General features: G+C 45.8%; 1 protein-coding gene across 1 annotated transcript in view; it reads right to left on the bottom strand.

Moving 5' to 3' along the window:
• The window catches only part of SFMBT2 (Scm like with four mbt domains 2), a 107,719-nt gene that overhangs the window by 79,752 nt on the left and 12,188 nt on the right, over positions 1–15,779 (bottom strand). The window contains exons 2-4 of the mRNA XM_066182674.1: positions 15,329–15,489; positions 10,580–10,674; positions 7,421–7,661 (exon numbers count right to left, since the gene is read on the bottom strand). Of these exons, the coding sequence (XP_066038771.1) occupies positions 7,421–7,661; positions 10,580–10,674; positions 15,329–15,434 (442 nt within the window). The 5' untranslated portion in view covers positions 15,435–15,489. The remainder of the gene's footprint in view (positions 1–7,420; positions 7,662–10,579; positions 10,675–15,328; positions 15,490–15,779) is intronic.

The following is a 15,779-nucleotide window of genomic DNA, read 5'->3' on the forward strand; positions in this document are numbered from 1 at the left end:
ACGAGCAGCACCCACTTCTGGGGTGCTGAATCTGCTGCAACTCAGGACAGTTTTTTGGGTGTTTAAACCCAAAGACAGCCATCCTGATGTTTCTGAGTGGAAAAACGGTTGACTTTTTCCCGAAGGAGAATAATGCTGAGTGCAAAGCAGAGGCTTTTGAATTTATGGTTTCAAGAAGGGGAAAAAGGAACTTTTCTAAGCCAGTTCTACCAGATGCTCAAGAGAAGCACAAGGAGTGACCCCAGCTGATGAGACTTGGCTTCAGGGAAAACTCTACCCTTAGCAGAGAGTTGAGAGTGCCCCAAGGCCACGTACCTGAGCCACAGGGCCCCTGCAGAGCCAAGGCTGGGAGTCCTGTGTACATTCCCAAAGACCACTTCTACTGCACTCCCAAAAAACTTAAAACAAAAAGACCTGTGTTTAACCAAACATTGGTTTTTTCCCCTCGATTTTCTCCATTGCTCACAGCGGTCCCAGCCAGAGCCACAGCAGTGCACACCTCGCATTTCCCACTCAGGAGGGGCTTTTTCTGTCAGAGTTTCACAACTGAAACATCAGGATAAAACACTTATCCCTCCCATTCCACCTAATAAACCTCTCAGCAACTCATCCCTGCAAGGCTCTCTGCAGTTATGCCTCTGGACCTGAAAAATTATATTAAAAGGAAAATCAAACCAGAAAATGTTGACCTCAAGCCCAGCAGACCTGGAGATGATCAAAACCCTCTGCATTTGATAAAGTCCACAACTCAAATCTCTTGCAAAGCCTGCCCCACTGGCCAGGCTATGCCACATTTACGCAGTAGCTCAACAATCAATTAATTACAATCCCAAATACACGTAGGGGCCTGTCATGCTCAGTTTACCCCAAAAGGGCCTCACTTGGCAATACTAAGTCTTTTGGAAGTAACTAAAGCCAGTAGCACATGCAAAAGATTTGCAGTTTCACACAACAGCGAAAAGACCATTTTCCCTATCAAGACAACATTATCCTGATGCCACACAAGCCACACAAGGGCAGACTCTTGAATTTTCACATCCTGGGGTGAGGAATCCGAGTCATGCCAAGGAAGGGAAGGAAAAAAACTACTGAGGGTGCTATAACGAAAATATGTTTTCCTGAGGAGCAAGTCTGCAAGGGGCTATGAGGGGCTGGGGGGAAATGCCAAGCCATGACATGCTCCAGTGAATTCCAGCTCCTGGAAACTCCCAAGTTACACCACAGTCAACTGACTTGATTCCTACTACAGCAAATTTAAGCCAAAGCCAGCATTTTTACCTCCTCTCCTCCCCTTTGCTGTCATCAGGAGAGCTAAGGAAAAAAAAAAAAAGCTTTTTTTTTACAGGCTCGTTAAGTATAATCTGCTAAATGTTCTATGCCAATGCATAAAGCTGCCTACTATGCTAATAGAATATTTAATTGACATTTATTTGCTGACTAGTTATTTATGCTAACGTCATCCCTGCATAATTAATAGCCTGCTAAAGTCGACTTGAAAAGCACACATAAAACACTGTACTCAGAGTCATTTGCAGCATTTAAAATAAAGAAATCCTGCCATCTATTTACATTAGGTTAGTCTAAACTCAGTTTTGATGGAATAATAGGATAAAGATCGGGCAGAGATTTTAAAAACCAGCCCTGTATACCGCTTTAGAAACATCCACAGGCTTTGACAGTGCAACCTGCCAAAGAAGATTTCCGAGTTTCATTTTACTTGGCTCGAGGGCCCTATTCTTAGCTGATGTAAAACAGCATAAGCTTAGTGAATGCCTACTTATTTTCTCCAGCCTCAAGCTCTTAGGAAGTAATATTTCAGGTGAAAGAGCTAAACTGGGGCCAGATCTGCTCTCCATACTAGGAAAAAAGCAAAAGGAGAAGTCCACCCTGCCCATCTGATCCCTCTACCTGTGCTGTAATCACAGACCTGCAGACACAGTTTGATTTTTACTTCCTCTGGGATGAGATTACCAGGGACGAACATGCCCTCATTTAAAAAAAAATCACAAAAAAAACCCCCAAAAAACCCCAAAAAACAATATCCATGGCTGTATTTTCTGAAAGGGAATCTCTGAACACCCTCATCCATTGTCAGAAACATTTCTGATTTCTGTGTCCATCTTTTAAGAACCTGTGGACAAGCTCTGCATTCAGCAAGGGAGCTCCAATAACGAAAGCCAAGGGTATGGGTCACATCACCACCACCCTGAGCTGTGACCCCCCAAAAAGCCTTCTGTGTGCCCTGGAGTGACATCAAATCCACACCTGCAACGCAGCAGACCATCTTCTGGCCATTCAGAATCCATTCAGAATCATCATGCTGTAAATTCTGACAAGGCCAAGCAGATCCATTTCTCTCTTCCTTTACACCAGTGACCTCAAAGAGCAGGATTTTGCTCTGTGATAGATTCACATGATAATATGTAAAACCAATCAAACAAAAATAGCAGTGAATTGTCATTTGAAGGCAACCCAATATGCTGTGGCACAAGTTTTATCTCCCTTTTTAACCATATCCTGCCCAGAATCTGACCCAGCACTAGGAATCACAGTGAAATTTCCCTCCTTTGGCCTGCATCTGCGATGGGAGTCAATCTCACCTCAGAGAAACACGAAAACCCATCTCAAACAGCGACCAAATGATGATGTTTGCCTTCACAGAAAATCTGGGCAGGCAACATGCTTCAAGTCTACCCCTCTTAATGGCAGACTTGATGATTAAACTTCACAAAGCTCAGCACCATGAAAGAGAAGGTTATTTCACCTCAGGATCAGACTTCTGAACTTTAATCCTCCTTGCATTGATGCAACAGGGAAGCAAAAGCTGCTTTCCTACACAGAATCACAGTGTGATTGGTCATCTTGGTCACCAAGCCCAGGTACAGCCAGTGTTCAGAGTTTTCCCATCTGCACCAGTGTCTTAGGTTGCAATATGCAACCAAAAATGTTTATTCTATTCCATCTGTTGAAACCAGCTGGGGAGGTGCTTTCTTTATCTCTTGTATGACCCATTCCTCATAACTCCAGGGGGGAGGAGGTGGGTGTCTTCTGTTAATGGGCAGCTGTTAAAACCAGGTGGAGAAGTGCTTCTTTATCTCTTCCAGGACCCATCCTCCCTCCAGGGGATATGTGCTGTTCATGGGCCATGGAGGCTCACTGCATGGCTGATAAAATTACTTCATCCCATTGGGAGATGCTCCACCCAGTGGGAGGAGCCATGCATTCCTACCTGGATAAAAACTGAGATGCCAGAACACCAAGTAATCTGGTTTTCCACTAGATTCCCAGAGGAAAACCAGACCCATCTCGCCATCACTGGACTCTTTCTATAGGACCATCTCTACTGCAGTAGAACCACATCTGCCACTCCAGGAAGGTTTATTTGGACTGCTTCCAACACCCTGACCAACACGGTGTCAGGTCGTAATTCTGACTCTGTCAGGGTTCCTAGGATTTTGTTTGTCTGTTTGCTTGGTTTTTTTTGTACTACATTTGTAGTAAAGAACCATTATTCCTATTCCCAAATCGTTGCCTGAAAGCCCTGAATTGCAAAATTATAATGATTTGGAGGGAGGGGGTTTACATTCTCCATTCCAAGTGAAATTCCAGCTCTTCCTGGAAGATACCTGTCTTCCCAAACCAAGACAACCAGTCTGTATCAAAATATACGCCTGGTTCTCTCCCTGGTTTCTTTCCACCTCCAGCCTCCTGGTCAGCACGGCAAGCAGACTCCAGCTCACAGATCTGCATGCAGAAATGCCCTGTTTGAATTCCCATCTGCCAGTAACATTAAAGCAGAGCCACTGCCGCAATTACAAGTTTTACAAAAACAATCCCATCATCCGGTGCCTTTAGCTGACTCCAGGATGCCTGAGAACAGTGCCAGGAGAGACTGGGCTCTGCGGGCTCAGCTGTAAATCTGCAATCTGTACAAAAAGCCCGAGTGTCAATCACAGGACGTCCCTGCTCTTTCACGATGCATAATTTAGCTACTACACTTGACAGGTTCTCCACGCCGCTCCTGCGCCCGACGGTGGATGTGTCCATGAACTCAACTGTCAGCAACAGAGGAAAACAGCACATGGAAATGAAAGGGCTAAAGGACACCGCTTTTCCTTTCACTACTCAGGAAAGTTTAGTTAGGCTTAGATTTTTAATGCCCAGAGGGTAAAGCAGCCCAAGGGATGAAGGATGGGAGACAAACAACTGCACTTTGAGGAGGAAGAGAGTGCTTGGGTTAAGGCACAGGAGGGGATTAATGCTAGCCCTGTTTCTATGCAGGCCGATAAAACAGCGAAATTTTAACTAACTGATGGAAAACCTACTTTACATCCCACCCTTACAGTGCAGGGAACAAAGCCTCCCACACCACCACAGCCCTGCCACTGCCAGTGAACTTTGAAGCAGGTTGTCCTTCCTCATATGAATTGCAATTGCTGAAGGGCCTCGTCAGGAAGGATGAAAATTTCACACTCAGCTACATCAGGCAGTAGTTACCCACTGCTTACACCACAGTTAATATGCAATAAAGAAGAAATCTCTGTCCCAGGACGTGACATTAGAGCTGATCAGTGCCAAAGCTACAGACCATAAGGACAGCTTCACACTTGCCTCAGCTAGTTCATGAATAAACATCCAATTCATTCAAATGAGTTCTATATTAACTAATTTAAATAATTTTCATTTTGCTTTGAATGGTAAACAGATCTATTCTGCCAGGATAGTTGAGTTTGCAATTCAAATTACACACCGATTTGTAATGAGAAAAATATAATTAATGGCAAAGCTTGAAGTAACTACAATTTTACTCCTTTGATTTCCTGTGGAGGAGGGGGTTGGAGCGTGAAGCTCACAGGCACACGTGCACCCACACCATCCTGCCATAAACCAAGACATTTTATTGCCACCTCAGGTATTCCTGATCTGGTGATTGCACCATCACGTCACAGGAGGACAGAACATGACTTGACATTTTACTCACAGGCCACAGGCAGCATGATGCAACTAACGTCACCCCATAAATAACAGCACAGCAGTCTGTAAATTAATCAACTTCCTTCGCTGTGGATCATAAACTACAATTATTTGGCAGCTGCCTCTTAAAAGCTCTGTGTGTTGCTGGACTTTAAATCAAGTTCTATTGATCTGCTGAACTGAACCAGCCCATTTTGTTGCATCTTTCTCCCATCTAATGAAATTCTTTGTCCCATCACTCTGCCATTCTTGTCTGGCGTCACATTTACGAGATGAGCACCCATCAGTCCAGCCTGACTCTTCAGCAGAAACAAAGCATTGTCCCTGTGCTGTCATTCTGGCTGTTAAACAAGCCCATTTTGGCAACTCTGCTTTTTAACCAAAAGCTTTCAGCTCCTGATTAAAATCACAGCCTAATGACAACCAGCCTCAGCCATGCTGTTTGCATGGTCTAGCCAACAGATACACTCACTGTAATCAAGATGTGCAGAACTGATGCCTTCACAACTGGGTCCATGTAATTTAAAGCCAATTTTTGTTTCTCCCAAAGGTTTGACAACAAAATAAAGTGCAATGCTAAAGAGGTTTAAAAAAAATCTCTACAGAGTTTATCGAGAACATCAGTTTCTCTTTTACCAATGCATAGGTCCTCTGATTCTCTAAGTCCTGAAGTTCCTCTTGGGCATTTTAGACCTCATTCCAAAATATGAGCCAAGCTCTCAAATGCTTAAATCTCTCTTTGAAAAAACAACCCATGCATTTAATTTATTCTTTTTGAAAATTATACTGTGACACATTCAACAAAGTTTATTCACCGAAAATGGGAGTGTGAGGGGGAAAATAAGCAAACAACAACAACAACAAAACCCCCAAACTAACTAACAGGGCAGCTGCCCACATTCAGCACCCTGGTGTACATTACATCACCCACCAGAGAAGGGATGTAGGGCACACTTGCAGTCACTCAAGCAAGGCAATTCACATAGAGTGGCCACGACCCAAAGGACAAACTCCAACAGATCCATGAAAAGCAGCTGCCTCAGGTTATAAGGGAATTGTTATTTTCTATTATGACATTCAGTAAGTTCTCTTACCCCCCTGACCCTCACATTTGAGATTTAGTCTGTAGCACTATACACCTTCCTGGTAACGCTGATTGTAATCCACATAATAAAATGTAGTTTAAGAGGCCAATAAAATAAAACACCTCACCCCTCTCACATCAGCTTGATTTACTGGTACTAAGCCAAAAGATTTCTCAGCTGTATTTATCTCCAAGACTTCTTTTTTTTTTTTTTTTAAGCAATCAATCTTCTGTGTATTCAAAACACACAGACCAGAACAAAAAGATAAGTTTAGCTCACAGTTGGGCATTTGCAAGGCAGAAATGTCAGCTTTGATTGAAACACTGTGTCTACAGCTCACTTCAGGGGGAAGTTAGGGAACACTTCCTCCAGGAGAATTCCCACGTGGCACATGCACTGTTTTCAATGGTCACACATAGCAGAAAAGGAACAAGTAACTTCAACAACAGAACCCTTAAATGAGACTTTCCTTAAATGTATGCACAAGCTGGAGGCTGAATACTCATCTCTTCTTCCCTTGATCCAGAATAAATGGGATACATGGCAGGAATACTACGGAGCAACATTGACAATATGTCTCTGCCTGGAGCAATGTAGTAGCAAGGATACACCACAGCTGCTCTGTTGCTGCACATAGCTTATAAGTATATATATATATATATTTATATATATATTTATATATATATTTATATATATATTTATATATTCTTATACACTGGGGATCACATTGTATTATTAACAAACTGTTCCACGTGGGCCACTCAGGAACCTACAACACTTCCGTTCAGCTTTTGTGCACCCAGGAGCGGCCAATCAGGACATGCCCAAACCAGGAATGACCAAATTCTGCCATCTTTAATCACATGGATCTACCACTGGAATTAAAAGCTGCCGGAGTCTGGCAGTGGAAGGTTTTAAACTTTCAGGGCAAAACACTTTTGAGTGCAAAGGCAGCTTCTGATTTTGGTTACAACCCAAACTGATCTTGCTTGTTTCAGTTTGTTCTCACTCTTGAATTTCACCCCTCCTTTCTACAAGACACAAGGACAATTTTCTCCCTGAAGTGAAAATCACAGCATTACAGCTCAGCAGCAACAAGACATCTCCCTATGGAAGTGCCTTCTGTTGTTACCAACAAGGGCAAAAACTCCCTTGCTGCAGGCTGATGGGCAAACTGAATCCTGTGGGGACACAACCCTGCCCAGGATGGAAAAATTGAATCTTGTGGGGACACAACCCTGCCCACACCACCCAACACCAGCTGAGCACGTGGAGTACCCATCCCAGACCAACCAGAAACCTGGAGGTGAACCCACAGCCCAACACCAGGGCACGACCCCAACCAACCAGGCAGAACTCACCGTCTGGAGGCATCAGGACCTTGTTGTTCTGCGTGCACCAGCCCACAGGGTGCAGGTCTGCTGTCATCACGTCACACCAGAAGTCTGCCCTGCGGTCGTCCCCGTAGCCGCAGTAACGGAGCAGCAGCAGCTGCCCACAGGTGGTGATGATGGTAGCCACCCAGTACGTGTCTGGGTTGCTCTTGTTGGCCACTTCCAATTTCATCCCTGGCTGGAAACTGCTTTGGAGACTGATTTCAACCTTGCAAAATGAGAAAGGCACAGTGTTACCTTTTGCACTTTGCAGGAATAACCCTCCCTCCCCTGGAAATGCTGCCCTTGAAGAGCAGCCCTGGTGGTGGAGTCCTAGAACCTTAGAATTTGGGGCTTTAGTTTATAGTAACACATATGAGACAAGGTGGAGGATTTGGGGGCGTTGTCTTTCTCCTCCTTCTTCACCTTCTTCTTCCTCCCTCTTCATGGGTTTAGGTGGTTTTCTGTAACTGGGTGAAAAAGGTCCACGCTGTGGGCCTTGTGTGGTCAACTGCCACACCTGGGATACGACATGAGCTGATTGTGCTTCTTAATCCAGACACCTCCTTCTCCATCTGTCTGGGCAGTAGCTCCATTCCTGCTTCACTGGCTCATATCCCATCATGCAAGGTTCCAAAGTGCAGAAGTGCTACCTTCAGCTGTACTACATCCAAGAGAGGACTGGCACTCATCTTCAATCCCTAAATGTCACTAGTGCCTCGGGTACAGTCAGCATAGCTCAAATTAATTTCCCACTGCACAGCTCCATCCACCAGGAAAATCACAGGACACAGAAAGGCAGGTATGAAGCACCTCTAGGAGTTAAGCCCAACTACAGTAATTTGTCACATAACAACACTGAAGCACCTCTAGAGGCTTGACAAGCATCAAGGGCTGAATGGTGTACCAGGCAGACCAAGGAGAGAAGTTCCACTGCACCCATCCTCAGCAGCTCAAACCTCAACCAATTCCCCCTCCCAGCACCCTGGAAAATGAGGTATGGCCTGTCACTGAAAGAAGTAAATTGTCTGGGTCACCGTCCTGCCATCTGATGGAGATGTCACATTTATCTCAGCAGTGACAGGCCACCTGTAACTTGCCTCAGGACATTGGAGATGCTAGTGTATCTCTTTTGGGACACTGCTGATGAACACCAGGGCCTGCTGTAGCACAACCTGTGTTTCAAGGACCAGTGGGATGCTTCTGGCTGTTGTTGATAAAGAGGTGGATGCCAGTGCACTGGTTATGTGCCAGCCCTGTCTTCACAAAACCATCCAAAATGTAACCTGTCACTCCTTAGAAGACCTTTAAAGACAGGCTGATACATGTTTCTTAGAACCTTCCCAGCTACTGAATCCAGAGGGATTATAAATCTAGGTAAACCTGTCTGATTGACTTCCAATTGAAATGGCAGTTTAAAATTACTCTTTTACTTACAAAGACAAATATAACATGGTTTACTTGGTCAACTGGGGATTACACAGACATAGGGATGCCAAGAAAACACTCCTCTGGCCCGTCAGCAGTAATCCCTCACTCATCCAACTCCAGCTTCTGACCTCAGGACTGCCCAGCCAAACCCATTCACCATGTGCACTCCATGTGCCTTTCCTTGTGTGGGCACTTCCAGCAGAATCAATGCCCAGAGTCACAGAACAACTGAGAGGGACCTTTGGAGATGGTCTGACACTGAAGGTGGCCTGTGACACGCACGGCTCCACTTAGTGCAAAGACAGGATCTCAGCAATGCTCAAGAGTCCTCATAAATGACCCAGGGTACAGACTGGGCCATGCCCCAGTATAAATTGGATCTCCTGGCCTCCTCCCAGTACAGACTGGCAGCTGCAGCTCAAAGCACCTGAGCCTGATGCCTGCAGAGAGTGATTTATTTGTTGGTTTTCTCCCTGTGCTCACCATACCACCAAGGTACTCCAGAAGCCAAGAGACTTGTGACTGGAAATCACACCAAGAGCAGAATCAGACAGACAGATAATACAATCTTCTCTGGCAGCTTTCAGGTTTTTGGCCAGATTTTGAGGATCAAGTTCCAGATTGTGAAGCAGTCACCAAGGTCTGTTCCCAGCACCAATCTGTCCCACACTGACATTCCCAGGATTGAGGTGCTGTGAGACACTGCAGTCAGCAGGATCAGCTGGGCATTTCCACACAATTGAAGACATCCTTAAGGGCCTTCAGGAAGCACCAAGCTTTCTACTTTGAGCCTGGAGCAGAAGTCTGGGACGAGATGCTCTCTCCAAAGAGCTGCTGGATCAAGAATCAACTCCACAACAAGCATTGCCCTCAAACCTCCAGTATAGAGAATTATGGTCCTTCACTCTGCAATACTCTGAGTGAACTGTTGTTAAAATGAAAGCAAAACAGGGAATGGAGGACTGTACTGGTTTTCAGATCTAGATAAAAGAGAGGCTTTTCATCCCTGCAGCTCCTTTAGCCCTACAAAACAACCCACAAAATTACCTGGAGACAACAAAGGTGGTTTGACCAGGTGATCTCCAGAGGTGCCTCCAAATACCGCTTGTGCTAACACAGAGCAGAGCACACACCTGTCACTACCAGAGCTGTCTGCATGCTCCATCTTCACCCAGGAAAAGCACCACCAGCCCAAATCCCTGCTTCCTACACTTCTCCTGGAGACAGCATCTCCAGGCAGGAGGCTGAGAGATGGTTCCCCATGAGCCACACTGAACTCTAGTGCTGAGTGACTCTGCCAGTCAGCAAATCAGGCATTAAAAGGAGCTTTGGGGAAGTAAGACACTCTTGGGAGATTTATCTCTACAGGCTGGCATGGACAACAATGAATGTAGAGGGGAAAATAGGTGAAGAGGAAAAAAAAAAAGAGTGCCTTGCAAGCAAAAGGAGAGCAACACGAGCTCTCAACAATGGAAAATTTGATGCAAAGGCAGAGGATAAGGGAGTGGCACAGAAAAAGAACTCCAATCTGTGACTGCAAACACACCAAGGTCACCTAGCACTGGCTGGGGGGCTATTCCCAGTCAGGTTGTGACATGTGTGGAGGGATAATTTCACCCCAAAATTGTCAGACTCCCCTACAGTTCTCCAGGGAGCCCCTGAAAAACAGAAGAGAGAAAGTGTACAACACCCACAAGGCTCAGAGGAAGCACGTACGTGTTTGAAGGAGGTGTGGGGAGCAGCACTGGCTCCTGTTTCCTCCAGGAACTCGTCCCAGTTGAAGTCTGCGTCCTCAATACTGGAGCCCTCATCTGTTTAAAAGAAAAAAAAAATTAAAAAAAAAGAGAGAAAGAAAAACAGCCTAAAACACAGCCAAAGAAGGCAAAAGTTGTGTCAAAGAGTTCAGGGTGAGAATAGCAACCAGTATAAACATCAACAGAAGGGACAACAGAAAGCCTGCTTTAAGGATCTGTGTTTTGACCAGCTCGTACCATACTTTCAGCAGGCTCTGGGGCTTTAGCAGCCAACACTGAGACCAGAAATGACTCTGCTTCCACAGCAGTGGGGGCACAAAACTGTCATACGCTGAAAAAGGCACTTGTGATCTCTTATTTTGCATTTGATGGCTCCCTGGCTGCGAGGGAGGTGGCTGCCTGCCCACTGTCACCGAGGTGCAATGTCCTTGTGCCCTCACAGTGGCTCCTCCAGCACTGTTAATTACAGCAGCGCCCCCATGATAAATTAGAAGATGCTTCTGTTGGCTGAGCCGTGTGTAGAGCAAACACCCCAACCCCTGGGGTGAGTGAGACCCATTTTCACTCCTGCCACCCTTCTTCTCCTTCCTCAGCATCACTGCACCCAAAAATCTCAGCTACACCCCCCATGCCTCCCTCCTCCCCCAGGGCTACAGCAGCTTTCCCCAACCCCCAAACACACCTCACTAGACCCCTACTGCCTTCTTACTCCCTGCTCCCCTTCAGATTTGGGGCTCTGTATCCTCTCTCCCCCACCCACACCACTGCCCCACACAATCCCTCCCCACACAGGAAGGGTTGGACATGACCACTCTTTTCTTTCCTTCATTACCACACTGAGGCAGAGCCAAGGCCCCAAACCATCTCTGAAACAGCACACAGCAATAATTAAAAATAAATCTTCTTTCACTTACAGAAAATCAGCCAAATCTGATTGTTTTCATTTTGTTCCCAAGCAATCTTGCAAGCCCAGTTTCATCCCCAGAGCAAAAATATTTACAGTCTAGCAATGAGCTCTTTGCAATAAGCATTTATCAGGCAAACTCTGCGAGACCCTTTACCTGCCCAAACATTCATCAGTGTGGTCATGATGTAATTAAAGTGACTCATGACAAACTGAATTAAGAACCCTCCCCAGACAGTTTTATGAAGAAAAAGGCAGGGTTAATTTATTGCAATTATTGCCACAGGTCTCCAGTTTCCAGGACCAGAGAAAATTATGTTGTGCAAAGGGAATCTCTCATTATTAAAAGGGGAAGACAGAGGTTTTATTTGCTGCCTGTGGCACCAGACCCACATAGGTGAGGGGGGAAAAAAGGGGATCAGAAGAGGGGTTTTGAGACAGAGCTGGTGCAGGGTAAAGATGTGTCTGGGAGCTCAAAGCTGAGCTGTCAACACTGTTAAACACTTGCATGCTGCTGCATCAAGTCAGACTCCTTGCCCTAAACTCAAATCATCTTCTTTGAGAGATGCAAATCAACACTTACTCCAGTGATAAAGAGGCTACCAGATGACTCTTCAGCTCAGCAAGAAATAACCCAATTCCATGATTACAGTCCAAATATAGACAAATTCACGGCAGAATAAAGAATGGGCTTTGTTTTGATTTTTGCAATCACTGCAGAAACCTTCAGGCACAGAAGCAGGCTCTACTTGAGGTATCTGACCCAGAATGAGGGGTTTGATCAACCTTGACTGAATGATAAGCCACAACCACAAGGTAGGAGCTTGGTGGAAAAATTCTGTATCATGCAGGCAGGCAATTTAGATGAACAGGGATATTTTTCAGCCTTCATGCCTGCAACCCTGCAGAGTTAATCTTACAGAGAAGAGCTGTGTGCAGAGATTTCAAAGGCTGAGCCTCTAAAACCAAGTATGTTAGTCCATCAGTAGATGGGCAGATATGATTATCCATTCCAGGCTTAAAATTGCTTAAGCAACGTTTTAGCCTGAGCACAACCAATCCCCATCCCAGCAGAAGTCGGAAGCAGCTGACATGAAAAGTTTCATCCCCTCTGCCCCATCGCTCCCTGCTCCTGCAGGGTCTGTGTCCGTGGGGTTGGGATGGGCTGTTCCAACAATCCCAAAGGCATCTCCAGCTCAGGACATGGACAGGACATTTGGAACAGGCTGCCCAGGAGTGCTGGAGTCACCATCTCTGGGGGGGATTTAAAAGACACACAGATGTGGCATGTGGGAACATGTGGGCTTAGTGTGTGGCCTTGGCACTGCTGGGGGAATGGTTGGACTCAAAGCACTCAGAGGTCTTTTCCAACCTAAGTAATTCTGTGTTTCTCTGACTTCCAGGTCAGCCCTGGGCCCTCTTCTCTCCTGGCCAGGCACTTCCATCTCAGAGCACGAGCTCTTTCCCTCATCCTGGGATGCTCTTTGTGTACTCTCAGTTTTTATTCCTGTTTTTGCTCTGATCTTCTGTGTGAGTCAAGGCAAGTCTCTCCTTCAGCACACGTCTCCTTTTCTCCAGCCTTCCTCAGCCGTCTTATGGAAAAGATTCATTCCACAGAGCAGTAGGAGCAGAGGTTTTCAGTCAGTTCATGCATAACCTCCAGTCCTGGCAAGGAAGAATGTCTCCGGGGGGGTCAGAGTCTTCTCCACAATTTGCAAAAAGCCTTTTAGCAAATATAAATAGATGCTAATTATGGATGCATCAAGTCCTTTACAACCTTATTAACCCTGACCTACTCTGCCATGGGCCAGCACAGAGACTCTCACTGGCAGGTTCTTTCACATGCTGCCCAGAAAAACTCACAACAGCACCTGTTTAACAAAATACCACCCAGATCTCTCCTCTCCAAACCCAAATAAAGAGGCTTCAAGGCCCGGAGGCGAGGCAGAGTGAGAGCTGCAGCCTTCCCTCCCTGTCAGCTCATTCCTCTCTGACACATCACCAGCCTGGCTCCTCTACCATGTTTTATCTGTAGACTTTATCAGGAAATTACTTTTACAAGGTCTGTAAAAATAATGTCAGAGTACTCATTTATCACAGCATCAGTGGCTTATTTTGCTTCATTTCACCACAACGAATTCTGAAGGGACTGTATGTTTTCAAAATGGTTTTTCAATGGACTTTGTTCCCTGCTGGAATTCTGGCAGGGAGGCATCCAGAGCAGACCCAGAGTGGCACAGGGATGAGACCAGCCCAAAGGACCCAACACCACCCACACATGCAACAGGGCTGCACACAGATCTCCTCATCCATCACAAAAACCCAACTGCTGAGGAGCACAGGACACCCTGAGAGGTGATAAATCTGGCATTAAACCTATTTTACATACCAGCTCCCTTTCTAATTATTGGTACTTAGGTCCAGAGCTTTTCCTTAATGAAAGAGTCAAGGCTGGCTGGTTTACAATACGGTGATGTATAAACAAGCCCAGGATGGCAAATAAAATCAACAAGTCATTATCTGCGAGCCTCTCAATGGCTTTAAAGTGCTCATGCATTGACACTGTAAAAATGCAACTGTTCCAGCTGTTAGCAGCCCCCTGGGATGTTCAGCTATGGAAAAGAAAAGGGATAAAAGACCCTGTGGCTCAAGAAACACAGATTCTTTTTTTCCCCAGGCTCCACTGTAGGAGAAAGCATTTAAGGGAAATTTCTTAGATATCTTTTTTATAGCACCTAGATACACATACATGACTTTTTGAGTGAATAGAGCACTGAAATGCCCCCACAACAGGAGTGGGGACAGGGAGACACACACACACACCTGAGCAACCACAAACCCCTGGCACAGCCCTGGGAGAGCCATCCAAATCCTTATCCCCACTGAAATTCAGGCATTGCAGGCCAGTTCTTCTCATTCCCAAAAAAATGTCTATGGTTGGCCAACTGAATCTCATCTTAGAGGCTCCTATCTCTCTGCCACAGATAAAAATAGATCCAGTGGTGACTAGATCAGCCCAAACGTGTCCACTCTGGAAATCCAAGGATCCGGTGTCCAAGGAAACAGGAAAATCACTGAGCTGCAGCAAGAAGTGAGGAAACTGAAGGCTGAGTGGTCAAATTTCTGACATGCTGAGGGAGAAGCAAGTAAAAGCTTGGCTTCAGAAGAAAAGTAGGTTAGGTCTTGACATAATATACTTTTTCATCACATGACACAGTCTCCCCCTGCTAAGGCTGGATATGGGAAGTTAAAGCACCTGACTCCAGCAGAAATCACCACAGAACACCCAAATTTAGCACAGCAAATCCTCACACCTCCAGGAGCCCATCCCAGAGCATTACAAGCATCCAGTCATGAGCACAAGGACAACATGTGACCAGCCCTCCTCTCCTCAGTGTTTGTGAAGACCTCTCACTTGAAGCACTCCAAAAAAAATAGTGAAGGAAACTAGGGGGAAGGTCAAAACAACGGAGAAATGCTGTAAATTTCTGAATGTTTGTTCTGTCTCTCTTAACCACAAAACTTCAACAGAATAAAAAAATGGTGGGGAAGCCAGGAGAACGCAGTATGATGCCTTGGGAAAGGTTTTCCATGGCCAGTTGTTTAAATTTTGAATAGCTGATACATACGGCAGATGAGGTCCAGAAGAAGAAAAGCTCCTCTTTCCCATCAATCACAGGACACAGTTCAATCACAACGACTTAAAAAAAGGCCTTGGAGCTGTCCAACCATTCCCAATGCCTCCCTGGCTCTCCTGTGAGGAGCTGCAGCAGTGACAAGGACACATGGGAGTGAAGGGGAGCTCACCTGAGTCAAAGTTCTCCCCGTCACCATTGGCCGGGCTGGGATCCTGCTCTGGGGAGAGCTCCTGGGTCTCTCTCATGCTGGCAATGAAGGATGCCCTCGTCTCCATGGCTCAGAGGAAGAGGCTTGGCCTTCCTAATTCATCCTGCAGCAACGAGGACAAGCTAAAAGGAAAACAAAAAGCAGCAGTGAGTGATCTGTTCTACCTACAACCAACTCATTCCCTCAGCTTTTCCCGATGGCTTTCATGTCATCCCATCCTGATATAGCTGGAATGAAAGACCTTCGAGATCCTTCCCAGCCTTGTCATCCTATCCTGATACAGCTGGAATGAAAGATCTTAGACATCTTTCCCAGCCTAAACATCCCATGACTCTCTGAGGGTGACCCTTCCATCCTGCTCTTGTCTCCAGCCTGAAGCTGGGGCTGGATGAAAACCACAACAAAGGACCTT

This window comes from Chamaea fasciata, unplaced genomic scaffold (genome assembly GCF_029207755.1).
Source record: "Chamaea fasciata isolate MVZ Bird 193981 ecotype frontalis unplaced genomic scaffold, bChaFas1.0.hap1 SCAF_5, whole genome shotgun sequence".
NCBI classification, from domain to species: Eukaryota; Metazoa; Chordata; class Aves; order Passeriformes; family Sylviidae; genus Chamaea; species Chamaea fasciata.